Consider the following 16,574-nt stretch of genomic DNA (forward strand, 5'->3'; position numbering starts at 1 on the left):
CCTCAAAGGCCCAGTGAGGATTAATTAATGTTTTCACAGTGCTTGGAGACCCACAAATGACAGGCTCTGTAGGAGGACAGAGTGTCATTAGGGTTATTAGCGGCAAAGTGGCTTTGGATCACAGAAAGCAGGCTGGATTTGAGATTCGAGCAGGGACCCATCTTCCTTCTCTCTTTCACAGAATGGCTGGAAGGGGGAGGCCTGGAACACAGCCTCAGCCTCAAGCAAGCTAGCCTGTTTGAGGTCCAACTGTCTCGAAACATGGCTCATAGTGAACTGTCATCCCCATGCTGAATCTGTCTTCCCTCCTGGGCAATATCCATCACATTCCATACATCTTTCAAAGCCAGGCTCAAGACCTCTTCTTCCTCAGGGGTCCCTTAGTGAGCAGCCCTGCTTAAGACAATCTCTTTAGTCTCTGATATATCCTGCTGTTTTGAACCCTAAGTCACGTGCCACCTGCTGTTCTATTTCCGTGACTACATTGGAGCTCCATGAAAGACAAGCCATGGTTCTCTGGCCTGCATATCCTTAGCTTGCTCACACTCTCATTAAATGTAGCCTCTGGGAGTAAAGGGGAGCAGGCAGGTGAGAACCTTCTTAGAGGGATGTGCATTCCTTTCCTCTAAAGTGATGCTTGGAATCTCTCATCAGAAATCCTGTCTAGGAGGAGGACTGGCCTTTGACCTCCCTTGAGTCCACTAACCCTTTCACTCCTGCCACAGTCACCAGCTCCAGGTCATTTTCTGGGAACTAGATTGTCTGAATTGGGAACAAGAACAAAATAGGCAGCTCAGAATCAGGCCAGCATCCTGTTTAGGGCCACCTCCTCTGCCCAGCACCAGACCCACAACAAAGAGCATTTCCTCATCTTGGAGGGTGAGTGAGACAGAGATATTGGCTGTTACAGTCACAGTTTGTTCCAGAAGCCTAAATGTGTTGAAATTGGTCCTGGCATGGCTCATGAGCTCTCTCTGGGCTTCATCCTTTTTTTTCTTCTCTGCATCCTAAATGGTCCATACACCCCAGAGCTCTGTGACTATGTGATTATAGTGATGTTTGATGCTTGGTGGTATCCAGAGAAGCTTCTTTAAGATAAAGTCCAGCTTTCAAGGAGGCAATTAAGACCGACCCCATCTCCTCTGCCTTCTGCCACAAGGTTGTTCCCGTGGTTTTTTCATCCACAGAACCCCACCTTACAGAGCCTAGGTCCAGGCCTTCCCCTAAAAATGAAGTCCTAGGATTCTGCCTGGTCCGAGGGCCTCTGACTTACTCCCAGCCCTCTGAGGTACAATAAGTTTGCACCTGACCCTGTCCAAAGTGCAGTGCTCCTCTGGACAAACTGTGTTGTCATATGGAATGGGAGAAATCCTGTGGACCTGGTCACCAGACAGGGGGTCACAGCCAGGCACAGACACAATCAGGACACCAAGGAGCTGACATCCAGGTCTCACCCGCCTTGATCCAGTCCATGTCTGTCATCTCTTCTAAAGTTTGGCAGGCCAGCATCTGCTTGGCTCTCATCTCTCGAGCAGGCATTTCTTCCCAAAGGGCAGGTATGGGTCAGCCAGCTACTTCCATATGGAAACTCTGGGGTGGTGACAGATACTTCAACAAAGCCCCAGGGAGGCCTCCTTCTATAAGAATCATCTCCTGGAGGCTCCCACCCAGGCCTTCACCCCTGGGAGAGGGATGACCTGACTTTCTGTAGGTCATACAAAGCATCTCCCCTTCCCATGCCTTTTGCCAGCCTGGCTGCCCTCTTACACATTTCCAGGCAAAGCAGGAACTGTGCCACGGAGGCAGACGGGTACACGGACACATGGACGCAGAGGATGAGACACTCTAGATCCCCAGAGCTACTCCCCATGTGACTCTCACAGTGACTCAGGGGAAAACAACCCTGAGCTGTAATCCTCACTTGCTTGGTCCCTTTCAGGCAACATCTGAAGGCATCCTTCAAGACCTGTGTTCCTTTAGGGAGCTGCCTGGATGCCTGTGGGAGTGAGGCAGCCATTAGGCCAGCCAGCTCAGCTTTTCTGGCAGAAGGTAGATGCACAGGTGCAGGGGTGGCAAAGGTGGGGAGGAAGCTACGGAGGCAACACATCACAAATCATGCCTAGCAGTAGCGGTGAGGAGTGAGGGTAGCGAGTGAGCCCTCTCTGCAGCCGTGCTGTTCTCACACAGAAAGCACTTCCTCCTTCCCGACTGCAGGGAATCTGGATGCTTAGCCATGTCCTCTAAAAACAAGTTCAACGGCAAGAACACGGGGCACCTCTGCAGATGTGACCCTGACAGCTCACTCTCCACCCGGTCTCTCCACATCTACAAAACTTACTCCTAGGAAGCCTTTCTTGGATGGCCACTGTTGCGTCTGCCTCATTTCCAGCTCATGCCTGTTGCTATCTTTAGCACTGAGCACTTCCGGCACCTTACAGAGCCAGGATCATAGCTCTTCTTTCTAAGGGACCCTGAACACAAGACACTGCTCTAGTTGTGGCTTGGAAGAACTGGTACTCTGGAACCTAGAGGCTCAACACCTCCATTCAATGCCAAATGGGATCAGAGTCTTAGAATTCTATCATCTAGGGCCTCCTCTACTCCAAAGGTTCTTTGAAGCTGCCTGCCCGCTCAACATGACATCACTATCACCTTGGAACATCAATGAGTTCAATAAGCAGTGTGAGTTCCTTGTTTCAGTTCATGTTGATGTAGAATTTTACTGGATGAAGCCATGTCAGGCAATCTACTGCACTGAGGACAGTTGTCCCCATGCTCATCTTCTCTTCTGTGCCGTAGATAAGAGGGTTGTTTTTCTTGTGTCATATGGGCAACCCAAGCTTCCTCAGCTACAAAAATCTTTAAAAGGCAGGCAAGCATGGGAGGGGCGACTCATCCTTTTCCACTTTCAAGCTTTCTGACAGGTCACAGCCATTGCACTTGAAGCATTCTTTCTCTTCTTGAGCCAACCCTCCCACCCCTGCATTCAATACCCTGTACAAAAATTAGCTATAGATGATCCCACCCATCTTTTAACACTCCAAACCTCCATCACAGAATCAGTCCTGGATCCAATGGCTGTGTTCACTCTCTCTATGCTGGCGGGGATGTGTCTTGGAGGGTGGGTTCTGTACAACTGTATGTGTGCCAGTGGGTACCTATGCATACCCTTCTTTCAGAAAGTTGGAAGCTCCATAAGCAAGGGACTTCACACTTGAACGAGACATACCTCACCTTCTGTCCAGGACCAGCTTCTACATCACAAAGGTCCTCACGACATGCTCACTTGACCAAGACAGCCCTCGGGGGTAGAGGGCACCTGAAACTCCTTGCCTTCTCCCAAATCGCTCTACTTTGCTGAGCTGGACTTGCCAGAGGGAAGCCTTCCTGGAAGTCTATATTTATCTCCCGTAAGGATGACATGTCTTCTTACTCCTACACCGAATCATGCTCACCTATTCCTCAGTATAAAGATCTTGAGAAAGAACCCTCTAGTCTTTCAGCCTTGAAAAGATCCTCAACCATTCCCCACCCCAGAGCTCTCTTCATCTATGGTACCCATAGCCAGACCCAAAGAAAGACAAATTTTGATGAGGCAATAAAGAGAACTTCTGGGAAGACACACCTGAGACACTACCCCCCAAAAGATATCCAAGGCAGGAAGAAATGGACTGTGTGAACAATGGTCAAGGGTCCCAGGAGGACTTGGGCTAGTCTGCTGCCTGAGCCTCTGCTTGGCCACAGGAAGCACTGCCAACTATTTCTCCTTCTCTGGCCCTCCGGATCCCAGGGAAGGCAAAGAGTTCAATACAACTTTGTCAAGTATGCTCTGCTGTGATTCTTGGCCTTCTCCTGGGCGTACACACACAAAAAAGGCCAAAGCACATCATATTTCCCTCATTGGGCATCCTTTCCTCAGCCCGATAAGGTTCCTGCAGACTCTGCTGAGCAATTGGGAAAGCCAGCTCTGATGGAGCCTGCTCTTCCTGATAGTACCTGTGTGGTCGTAAGTGAACTCACAACATGGCAACAGGGTGGAGCATGGCACATGCTGTGGGAACAGGCCTGGCATAGGTGGGATGCTGGGGTAGAATAGGCAAGGGCCAGAGGGGAACTTAGCTGTCATCAGAAGTAAAACCTAACACTTGGGAAACACTCCTTTAGGGGAGCAAGAACGAATGAATTGTATGTCAGGGAATCCTTGGCTTGGTCCAACATGAGGGAAGGGTGGGGACTGGGATCATACTTCTGAAGTTTGCTTAGCTACACGGCAGAATCAGCTGAGGGGGTTAGAGTACTACTTCCTGTGCCACACTCTGTACTGACAAAATTAGAATCACATACAGCAGGACCTAGGTATTCATTTTTAAAAATGCCCAGGTAAATCCAACCTGCAGCAAAGTTTGAGACTAGCTGATGAGAACTTTATTTTTGTAGGATATTTTCTAGAGAGATGTAACAACTGGGATATCTTAAGAAGAGGAGCCTTTTTGAAAGACAGCTGCAGGCAGTTTGGGCAAACTGTCCAAACTGAGGGAGGGGATTATAAATCTATTTCCAAAAGACACAAAGCACGTGATATGCTCGCACCCAATTCCTAACAGCTGCAGAGACCGAGAGAAAGGCAGTGACTTGTCCAAGACTGCAGAGTAGAGAATTCTAACAGCCAAGCTGGGCTCCTGCCACAGTACAAGCTGCAAGCTGTGGTGTGTACATGCCTTTCCATGTGCTATCTGTACATAAGCAAGCACAGGATGTGTTGTGTGTGTATCTGCGGATAGATGTGTATGGCAAATGCATGTATTCATAAGTGGAGATATAGTCATAATGTAAAATATTAGTGCTGAACATATATGCATGTGCTATATATTTGCATGAAAGTGTCTGTTCACGTGTGTGATGTTTGTATGTGAATGCATGTGTATATGTGCATTTCGTATGGGTGTGTGGCACATGTACATATATGTGTGTGCATATTCATATATATTGGAGTATGAATAGATATTTAATTATGCATGGTTATATGTACAAAGTAACTATGTCCACCACATGTATATCTATATGAAGAATGTATGAATGCGTACATACACAGACCTCAAAGAATATCAAGGATATCTGACATCCTTCCATTTTGTTATGATCAACATCATATGCCCCCCATCACAGAAGCACTTTTCGGATTTTTAAACCTAGAATAAATGGCATATTTGTGTTTACAGTTGGGGAGGACAGCCCCACCGCACGGGGTGCCTGGCAGTGCAGTCACTGCTCCCCCATCCTACCCTCCAATACATTTTCACAAACTGCCAGTGAGCTTCGCAGAGGATGGCATCCAGGAAAACAAACAGCATTTGCTACAAAATGCCCTGGGATAGTCCACATTTTTGCATGTGTTGTAACAGGTCAACAGAAATACTGGCTAAAACCCCAACTTCAAGCCAAGACACAGGGTAAAGAAACAGAATCAGTTCATTTGAAGTTTAATTGGTATGTTTTGCCTCTGGAACAAGCTTAAACACAAAAGCCCTTTACCATCTCTCATCTCTGCTTGATGCCTGAGAAAACAACCCCACAGTGATGTCTATTCACGGTGCGTGGCCAGGAAAGGGCAACTTTCAAGAGCGGATGAGCAGAGCCTTCCTTGGGCAGGGGTTCATGCTGAGACACAGACAAATACAAACACGCAAGTCACCAAAGGCAGGGCTGCCCAAGGCTGCCCTTTCACAGAATGCAGGAGCTGACATGAGGCTGCCGAGTCTGAACAGGCGGGAAACTTGGGAGGTGAGCAGGCAGCTCCCCAAATCCAGTGAAGCTCCAGCCTCCAAGCATAGGGGAATGAAGGTTTTGTGTTTTAGTGGGAAACACCGCTTTTGAGAAGGGAGAACTCCTAGCCCAGGACAGGAATTTAGACTCACAGACAGTAAAGCAGGCAACAGCATACAGTTCAAACACTGCGTATGTTACATTCTTTGAAAGAAGCAATAGCAGGAAACTTCGTTTATGCAACTTTGTGTCTGATCTGTTTGTCGTGGTGGCAAGCGTTGTGCTTGCATCAAATGAGATATGGGATAAGGTGTAGGAAGAGATTTCAAATGAGGTAGACAAGTCTGGGAGATGTAACTATTTGTCATCCCTTCACCCTCATAGGACAGGTCATTATCAACAAGCAGAGGGCCTTTCCCATCCTTAGAAACATCATTAGTCCCTAGCAATGATCTCTTGCTGAGCAGGTTTAACACACACGCACCCACCACCACCATTTGCCTCTTATTTCCCACACAATCAGGAAAGAAAAATCTGACCCTCTGACACACAAGGGACACCCTGAGAACACAGGAGAGCTGCTTCCTGGACAATCCCAATGCGTAGACAGCAGCCTTCCTCTGCAAGGCCTTCGGCCCTCTTAGGGAAGGATCTGATTACCATGAATAAGGAGGAAATAGGTAGAGATGTGCATCAAAATGGTGCCAGATTCCTTCTCCAGCACTAAACAGCTCAAATGCCCTTCCTCAAGAGGACAAGGTGACAAGGGTGGACCCAATGGACAAGGGTCTGAGTAAAAAAAAAAAAAGAAAGGCCTTTTCTAACCACCAGGGCCATGGGTAAGTGTTGCCTGGCTGTTCCACCAGGGGCACAAGAACAAAGGCCATTCTTCAAGCAACCCACTGGGTGGGAGCAGCCTTCTTTAAAGTGTGGGTTCTAACAAAGAGGGCCTAGCTATGAGACAAGGAGCTCAAGACCCTATTAAAACCAACGCTCTGTTCCAGAAGGATTATGTAAAAATTCAACCGTCCATGGGGCAGAGGACTTCCACAGCTGCCAACTGGTCTCTGCCAGAATGGAAAGCAGGCTCCTGGCATGGAAATCACCAGGAGAAAGAGAGACCAGAGTGGCCTCGCAGCACATACAGAACGCTTGGGCGTTCCAGATGAAGAGGACAGAGAAATCTGACGAAAACAAAGCCAGATAAACCAGACACACCAGCTCCAAGTGCCCCAACCGCCCATTCCAGCTGGGAAAACTGGCCCCCTTTGGGAACCTCCCCAGAGGCTGAGGTTCAAGGAGACACACCTACAGGGCCAGTCCCAGGAGAGTTTCTGGACAAGTATGCATTAGGAGGCATCAGGGTCAGTCGTAAGCCCTCATCTGGCTGAATCCCCTTGGGGGACCTTTAGTAGAGACAGCCTCAGATGGTTACCCACAAAGAGCAAGCTAGAAGCAGCATTCTGAGTGACAGGTGTCAGGGAACACCTTCGTAGGTAGAGAAAAGGGACATTTAGGCCTGGAACCCAGTTTGAGATGTTCCTGATACTATGAGCCATGAGCTGAGGCTGGTAGAGTAGGGGTGGAAAGGGACAAGGTTAAGCACCAGCCAGAGAAGAGTGGGCGGCTTTAAGCTGTGCCCTGGGCTGTGGCTGGATGAAGCCCTTTGTCACTGCAAACCTGCTTTCAAATGAAGCCAGTAAGCAGTGACAAAGGCACTAAATAAAAGGGGAGTGAGATGAGGGAGTGCGAATCTGGGAGGAGAGGAGCCTGGAGCCCAGACAAGGACAAAGGGCACAGAGAACAGCAAAGCTTTTTGGTGTGGGAGGTGGCAGAGTCTGACAACAGCCATTTTCTCTCCCTTAGCTCTACCAAGGGGTCACTAGGGAAGAGAGGAGAGGCCTGGGGCTCAAAGGGTGGGCCTGTGGGCAAGCTGGAGAACGGGCAGAATTCTATTTCCTTGCCCCCACTGTCTCCATGCTCTGCTTGACCTGAATGGGTTCACAGTGTGTCCTTTTATTAGCATTTTACTCAGTTTGGCTAAATAATAATCATTTTTGAAAAGACACGGTCAAGTTTTGCTAATGATCTTTGATAACCGAAGGCGGACATATTTCTTGTTGGGAATGCTTTGTATGAAAAATTTACTCTAAAATTTCTACTTTTAACACTTTGTTAGATACACTTTCCACCTTCAGCTTCCATTTCTTCTGTCCTCCCCAAGACTGGGGCTTTGCTACTCACAGAGCCTGGGGTGGGGACAGGACTGGAAGCTCCAACTAGTGACTAGGAGTGTTCCCAGCCCCCTGAATTCATTTCCGGGGTGACACTATTTTCTACGTAAGCTGGTCAGGGGAAGGGGCTCTGTAGTAACTGTTAGAGAAAGAGGGCAAACACCCAGACCTCCTTCCTTGTTATGGGAGCACTGACCCTATGATGGCCTTTGCATCGTCCCCATTTGGTTCAAGGCTCCGGGACTACTGGGGGCTCTCGACCTCCCCATTTCATAATGCTTCTCCTGGACTCAAACTCGAATCACAGTAATTCAGACACTCTCTTTCCCACTCCACACACCACTTCCACCAGAGGTGTTGTCCCTCTCTGCCTGGGTTCCTGTGGTTGCAAAGCCTGGGGAAGGGGCTGGGTGTGAGGAGGTGCCACGAAGTGCGCCGCTGAGTCTGGAACTTGAGGACAGACACTTCAAGATAAGAGGAGGCCGGTGCCCGCGGAGCAGGATTGGAAAAGGACAGCCATCTGGATTCAGGTACTCCCAGCAGTGCGTCCTAGTGAGCTACCCACCCTGACCCTGACGAGCCGTGGAGCTCCCGCAGCAGGCTCGCCTGAGGCTGCCGGGCTGCACACCCCGAGGGGCGCGCGCTCAGTGCCCGCCGGCTGAGGGACGCGCACCCGCAGGGAGGGGCGCCGCACCGTCCCCCGGGCGCCGCGTGCTCACGCCTTTACCTCGGTTGGAGTGACTCAGGGTGGACGACTGTGAAGACTTGGACTTGTGCCGTTTCACGGTCATCATCACCTGCTCCTGCACGCGCTGCCTGCCCGACGTGCCGGTCTTCATCTTTTGGTCGGAGGGCAGCGCGAGCGTGGAGTTGTCCTGGTCCTGGAAGCATTCGTACGCCAGCGCGGTCTTGAGCGGCGAGTGGTTCATGGCGGCGGGGGCGCGGGCCGGGGGAGCCGAGAGGCGCGGTGCAGCGGGGTGCGGGCGGGCGCGTGTTCCCTCAGCGGCTCCCTATGGCCATAGAGCGCTGGTGCGCGTGAGGCTCCCGGCTGCTGCTCCTGGCGCCTCCGCCCCGGCTCGGTTCGTCCCTCGGCAGGTACTGACGGGGCCCGCCCTCTGTCAGACAGGATATACCACCCCTGCCCTGCGCCACCCACTCTGCCGCTCAGACGCGAGTTGCAGGGCACTGCCGCTGCCAGGAGGGCGCTGGGGTGTGTGTAGGGCGCGGGGGGGGGGGGGGGGGGGGGGGGGGGGGGGGAGTGCCCGGTGTGCAACGCTCCCAGGCTCGTCCTTCCTCTCCTGGTGACGACGTGAGGTCCAGGGGAGCCGCCCCTAGGCCCTGCCTCTGCTGACTCCCTGAGAAAGTGTGTGCTCAGCTCAAGACCGAGGGGGGAACGCTGTCGAGGAAAAGGGAGTTTTCTTGCTCAGCTCTTGCTCCCCTAAAGCCAGCTGCCCCTCAAGCACTGAGGATCTGGCACAGGACAGCCCTGTCCTGTGGGGGCTCCCAGGCTGATGGCAGAAGCACAGCCCCTCGCCTAAAAGACTTCTCAGTCTTAAAGGGGCAACCCACGTCCCTCTAAGACAGACTTCAGCCTGAAGGGAGGGGCAGGGGCAGGGGCAGGAGCAGGAGCAGGCAAGACTTAGAAAATAAAACCCGCAAAGTAGCACTATTGTCACTTGTGGATATAGCCAACACAGAAATGGTAGCAACAATGACTTTTCTCTGGAATACCATATACTATCCCTACAACCACGCCTGGCATCCAGTGTGCACTCAGTGAAAGGGCAGGATAAACCCTGACTGGAAACCTACTCAGTTCTTTACTGAAAAACTGGAAGCTGCCTCATCTCTACAATTCTCCACGATGTGCCTGCTACCCAAGGCCTGTGTGTGTTCTCCTCTATGCCTACACAGCCCTGGACGTGCATCGGTGCATGGGGATGTTTCAAGCATGGGGCACCCCCCGGGCTATGAAGGGAGCCCACAGCAGTGGTGTGTAACAGCAGCTGAGCACTCTTAAAAGCTCTTTGATGACAATCTTCCTAAAAGGCATCACGCCCTGCCTTGCCCACTGAAACAAGAGATCCTGCAAATATTTTGTGCACTTCTTGATGACTCGGGTTTCTGGTTCTGGACATCCACCTCTGAAGTGTGCGACAGTGCAGTCTTGTCAGCTTAGATTTAGGGTCTCGGGAACTGTGAATGCTGTTGCTCTTGCCTCCAGCTGCAGTTGTAGCTCATGGAGCCCACACAAGGTCTTTTTCGTTTGCTCCTTCAATCTGCAGAGGAAGGGACAGACATGAAGTGAGGCTGGAGGCTACTCACACATCAAGGAATGGCCCAGAAGACTGGCTGTGTCCACATGAAGGCCATCAGCTCTTCCAGAGAAGTGGGTGCTACCTACAGGCAGCTCAGCTAGTCCCCAGAGGTCACTGCTGGGAGCCACCTGCACAGCAGATTATTATACAGCAGATCATAGCTTCCTCCAGAAACAGTTTTACACTTGAGGACTGTGTTCTTAAAAAAAAATTACTTCAGAGATGGGACCCCAAACATGCCGTCATTAGAGATTAAAGTGAAACACCTTCAGTCCTTTTCACCACTTCATTTTGTTAGACTGCATCCGGCCAGACTGTTGTGTGCCTCACCCAGCCCGGCCCCATGCTTTAATGGTAGGAAGAGAGGCAGCCTGCTCCAGTGTCCCATTGAGTAGGGGACAAAGCCCCTCTTCTGACCAGGTCTGCTGGCTCCTGGTCCATCACTTGTTTCTTCACACTACCAGCTTCTCTTAGAAAAGTCCTATAAAATGGACACTAAATGCTTCACACGTTGATTCCACGAGGGCTCAAGGTTACTATAAAGTACACATGACAGCTTATAAAAGTGCAACTCCATTGTGTCTTTCATTTGGACTATCTGAGAGCTAACATGTTAGCCATAATAAACCGTAATTGAGTCTTTAAAGAATGATAATTTTGCTATCTTCTATAATACACAGGGCCCTGAAGCAGGTGGTTGGAATAGCTCATATTCTTAAGTCCAAACTGTTTACGTTTAAAACTTTTTCCAGGTGTAAAGTTCAATTTGTTTAGCTATCGCTGTATGATTTGTATAGTGTCATTGTTTTTTTTATTGCACTGATAACAGGCAGCATTTAATGCGCTCCTACAAGCATGGTGCCTACAGATCAGGTTTTGGGTCCTCCTCGTGTGGCCCATGTCATCCTTACAATGATTCCATGAACTTGGTGCCATCACCATCATTTCTCCTTTTCAGATGAGGAAACTGAGGCACTATAAGGTTACCCAGGTGATAACCAGCAGAGGCAAGCACAAGCAGCTGGATACAGAATGTAGCAGCGCCTGGCTGCATCCTAACGTTATCTTCATCAAGCAGTGGGCTCCGAACTCTTCCGAAGTCTTAAACAAAACAAAGCAAAACAACCCTCCATTTCCAGGATGAGTAGGTCAGGCAAGCTGGGTTATTTCCCAATCTTCCCTCATGTTGTCTCTTAGGGCCCTGGACGTCCTCTGTCTCCTGCACCGCATCTGGAGAGTGAGGGGACAGATCTGGTGCATCTTCCCATCCACTCTAATCCTAACACTGTAATTGTGATGTCTTTATGATGTTTATGGAGGAGGATCTCAAATCAGGTCCTCTGTACAGTGTTTCATTTGTCCCCACTGCTCCCAACAAAGTGAAAGAGAGCCTGTAGGGACCCCCTTGCCCTTTTCAGTCACCACTGTGCACCACAGCACATTCCTTCTTGCATGCATCCTTTATGTGATCCACTACTCTCCCACCCCCAAAGCACTCTTCGCATGAGGAAACACACTTAGAAGCAAAGCCAAGGACTTGTGAGCTATTAGAAGGGAGGAAGGGCCAGTCTAGTCACCTACAAGACCAGATGAAGAAGGGGACTTCATTTATTTCCACCATCTCTCTTCCCCTTGTCCTGCCCATGTGGAGACCTATCTCAGAAATTATCCAGAAACTAAGGGAACCCTACTAAGGTACAGAATGAGGAGGAGGCGCAGAGCTCCATGGTGTGCTTTCAGAAGATTGTTGAAAATGCACATCGTTGAAAATGCACATTTCGATGGTGAGAGAATTCTGATGGGGTAGTTTGACTTTGGAAGCTAAAGGAATGGTATGGGAAAACTTCCTGGAAGAAATTGATTTTGACCTAATTATTAAACAGTACAAGCAAAATTGCGTCCTCATAGCCACTGAAAGAAATGAGTAAGAATGGACCTCTAATTTTGTTTGCCACTTGCCTACAGCATTAAATTGACCCAGATTTCCCTCAACACTCAGGACTCCCTCCCAGGCTTCATGAGAGGAGAACATCGTGTGGCCTTGTTAGAATGAGGGTTCGTTTATTCAACAATTACTTGCTGAGCAACTGCTTAGTGTGTGGTGAGGAAGCCCTGCCAGTGGAGCATGTCCCTGGGAAGGCTTGGAGGTCTCTTGGGCTCTCGCTACTTCTAACAGGCTTGCAACTTCTCCTTGCTTGGATTCAGCCCTTGCAACTGAGCGGATCACCTCCACCTGTACACCAAACAGATACGCAGTCCCCAGGAATAGGAAAGATGGGATACTCTTGCTTTCTGGGCTCCCTTGTGTGTCAGGATGGCCTCTTCTTAGTTAGCCCATCTCTCTGCATTTGTTCCTTGTTTAGGACAGTAGCCATGGGGCTGGCTCTGCTGAGAAGCCTTTTCTTCCTGGGATCTTTCAGTCAGCAGACTTTCAAGGGCTATCCAACTCAGGACTCAACCTCCCTGAGACATCCATATCACCTCTCCCCCGTCTGAATGTGCGCCCTTCCTTATCCTCTATTTCTCTTGCAGTCCTCTGTTGCTTCCCCACCCCCGTGCTGAGGCCTGCTCCCATGCCTTCACATGTATGCTATTCCCCCTGCATGGAGCATCCTCAGTCATCCACTCAAGAGTATTGAGTGAGCTACCTCAGTGAGCTAGAGGCCACACCAGCCCCTGGAACTTACACAATACCAAACGCCCAATCTGTGTCTCACAGGGCTTACACTCTAAAGGGATGCACAAGGGCAAACTATTAAATGAGCTAGCAAAATTGCTGCAAATTATATTAGGTACCGCGTGGGAAACGTGAGTGGTGATAGAGAATACAGAGAGTCAACTGTAGCCACTGGGACTCAGAGTGCCGGCATGCTGAGACCTGCAGCCTGTCTCTGGTAGAGCTTCCAGCAGAGTCTAGCGAACCCTTGGGTCCCATAAGTCAGTGACAAGGAGGCAGTAGGCATGAGGTGAGCAGGCAGGCGGCCCTGTTCTGAACAACTTCCTACAATGACAGAATTGTCTGTGATGGCCGCAGCTTTACAGCTACATGAAATCTAAAACTCGGCCACATTTCAAGCACCCGGAATCCAGACTTGCTGGTGGTCACTGTACTGGGAAGTGCAGGACTCTGTTTCTTCTGTCTACTTTAACTTTCTAAGAGCCAAGAGAAGTCATTCACAGGTGCTAATCAAGATGGTGACAAACTGTCCTGCCTCCTTCCTTATTGACTTGCTCATTCCTGTCATCCACGAAGAGTACTTCCCAAGCCAGTGTCTGCCTCCCTCCTGGAGCCCGTTGTGCCTCCTTCATGAGTCCCATCACTCGCTATGATCTTGGGCAGCTTGAGGGGAGGACACTGCTGTTCACTGCAGCTTCCTCTGTGTCCACACACTTTATAAATGTCTGTTTGGAATGACTTCCATCTGTGCACAAACAAGCCCAGATGCAGACCCTTCCTGGACTCTTGAGTCACCTGATCTCATTGCCCCACAATCCTCTGCCTCTAAAACCCAGTTTACCCTAAGAGCTCCACCTTCTGCTAGTGGGGAATCTCAGCAAAGCACACTCACCTCCCAGCACGAATCTCTGATTATCCATGTGAACACAAGGAGCCTGTCTTTCTCAGTTCCCAGGGGAAAATTATTCTAGGAACCCAGAATTTATTTAACTCCTGCTTTGCCCAGGATTCCACAAGAAAACCCTGACTAGGAAGTCATTTCACTAGGATTCCAATAAACCATGCCTCACAGGAATCCTGTGGTGACTCCATTTAGAACACTGAACCTTGGCTTCTCTTGGGGTAGCAGGCCAGAAATGGGTCCCACCTTGACTCATGGTGGGACCATATGCCACCTTTCACCAGGCTGCAGGTCCTGGCAGTTATAGGGGCATACAGAAGTCCCCAGCCATGGTTTGGGAGATGGGGTATGGAAGGAACCCAGAAACAGCAGAGGCCATGCCCACATCTTTTTGACAAATACTCCAGTTGGAGGATGAGAGCATACAGGCAAAGCTAGAAACTGGCTGTGTCCCTGTAGGCAGAGACACAGTCCAGCTCTGTCCTGGATGAGCTGGGGTGAGGGGGGCAGGGCTGACAGAGGGAGGAGGCAGACATCAAGGGGCTGGGCAGGAGGTCCTGGGCAAATCTAGGGCGTGCTGGGATAGCCAGCTAAGGGGCGAGGCCAGGGTGTGCACTGAGGGCTCCTGGGCCATCAAGACTGCCTCAGAGCTGCCCTTCTGGTCTCTCTGGGTGGGGTGGGTGGGGCAGGTGCCAGCAGGGAGGGAAGGTGATGAATAGTAGCGAGGATTCAGCCCAGCGCTGACTGACAGCTGCAGTCAGCACTAGACTTGTACTGAGCCCTGCCCTTCTGCCAACCCAGATTTTACTCTGTCCTCCTAACGCTGTCTTCCTGAGGCCCTGCCTTTCCTCTTGCCTCAACCTATAGCTAGTAGCCCTACTCTGGGATAACCTGGTGGACCTCAGCGTTCTGTCATTCTCCACATACCCAAACTCACTTCAGAACAGGCTCCAAGAAGGACCCTGGGTAAACAAGAATGGAGTTCTATAGTCGATCTTACAATGTGTGCACCACAGCTTTGCCGCTGTTAGCTGTGTGACCTTCAATAAGACACTTAGTCTCTTGGTACCTCAGTCTCTTCACTGAATTAGGAAACATTTTTCACAGGGTTCTTATAGCCATAAATAGACACACACACTGCACAGTGCATGGAATACTGTAGGTGCTTAATAAGAAGCATAATAAGGGCTTTTTAAAGGCTTGCTTCTTTCTCCAGCAGCATTCAGCTCACATCTAGCTGCCAGTCTTACACACTACCTCAGGTCCCTCAGACATTCCTTTTCTCCCTGGCAGGGCCATACTCCTTCCAGGATCCACTCCCTCTGACTGTCCCTACCTCCCCTCACTTCTCTCTCTGAATTAATTCATTTTATATTATCAGTGACCTGTCATTACCTGTGGATACTTGGGAGGTGAAGTGGCCCCAGTGAGTCCTTTGACTTAAGAAATTGTCAAGTTGGTGTAGGGAGGCCTGGAGAGGTGATGCTCATCCTCGAAGTCTGGCCCTGCCTCCTCAGGGTCACTGGTCTCCTTCTCCCTGTTTGGGAGATGTTGGGGTGGTGGTGGAGTGACAAACTTGATGCTTCAGAGGCAAGGAAGAGAGAAAAGGCCTGAGCTGGGGAGCTTGGCTCTTATAATGCCCTTGTAATGTCGTATGCTGGGAGGAAGGCTAGTGTTCAGGAGGTGGTGCCACAGCCCAGGGAAAGGGCACTTGGGAGTTGCAGCTGGCAGGAGCTTGGGGGGTGCCTGAAAGCCCAGCAAGGCCCTGTGTTCTTCCTTTTTGTCTCACAGTCACCTGCCCAGTCCCAACCCCAGGTCTGCACAGCTTGCCAGGGATGGGATGAGTCACCTGCCTTTGCCTGCAGACGGTAGCCACACCCAAGGCAGCTGGCACCCCACATTGCTTCTGCTCTGAGCTGCTGGGCAGGCAGCCTGCCAGGCCATGGATGGGCATTGGTGGGAGCCAAGACACTCCAGGGCCTGAAGCAGGGTTAAGAATCTGCTGAGTGTCAAAGCCTCCTGTCTGCATTGCCCCTTCGGTCCAGCCGGGGCCTTCCACAGAAAGCCAGGTGCTGTCTTGTTCAGATCACCAGCAACAAGCAACAGCATCTCCCCCACCTATGTTCAACAGCACCCGTGCTGTGGGCGAAAACGAAGGAGCTACCCACTGGCCCTGAGTGGGAGCCATGCCCGGTCACTATGGCTCTCTCTGACAGACATGGCTGCTTAATGCACCAGAGCCTACCAAATCATCTCTGCCCATTGGGACCCATTCAGCTCCCCCAATAACCTTCAGGATGCCTTCAACTTGGAGCAACCCCTCCCTGCCTTCTCAAGCCTTACAGCAAACGGCCAACTCCCATGCCCAATTTGGGACATCACACTGTCCCTCTGTGCTCTCTAAGCTCTTTGCATCGCCAGCACATCTACTACTGCACTCTGAATATTAAATGGCTTGATAAATGTCTTTCTAGCCAACCTGCATTCCATTCACATGTTCTGTTATGACATCCCTTTTGGAAAACACCCATAAAAACAGCCTTAACTTTAGAGCCTGCTGGGGCACAGGCAGGCCTGGACCTATTTTGGAAAAACAAAAATCCTTGAGGATTTGAGGGGGTCCATTGATATCTTATTCTTCTAATCATCCCCAGACTTAGGACTCTACTGTTCTCACAGTT

The 16,574-nt window shown here is 50.4% G+C and overlaps 1 protein-coding gene across 2 annotated transcripts in view; it reads right to left on the bottom strand.

The window, feature by feature from the left end:
- The window catches only part of Pkp1 (plakophilin 1), a 43,056-nt gene extending 33,863 nt beyond the window's left edge, over positions 1–9,193 (bottom strand). For both annotated transcript variants that reach the window (XM_055598241.1, XM_055598240.1), the window contains exon 1: positions 8,725–9,193. In XM_055598241.1, the coding sequence (XP_055454216.1) occupies positions 8,725–8,926 (202 nt within the window). In that variant the 5' untranslated portion in view covers positions 8,927–9,193. The remainder of the gene's footprint in view (positions 1–8,724) is intronic.
- Between the last annotated feature and the right edge of the window lie 7,381 nt (positions 9,194–16,574).

Source organism: Psammomys obesus, unplaced genomic scaffold (assembly GCF_907164565.1).
Source record: "Psammomys obesus unplaced genomic scaffold, mPsaObe1.curated_primary_1811, whole genome shotgun sequence".
In the NCBI taxonomy this organism is placed as follows: Eukaryota; Metazoa; Chordata; class Mammalia; order Rodentia; family Muridae; genus Psammomys; species Psammomys obesus.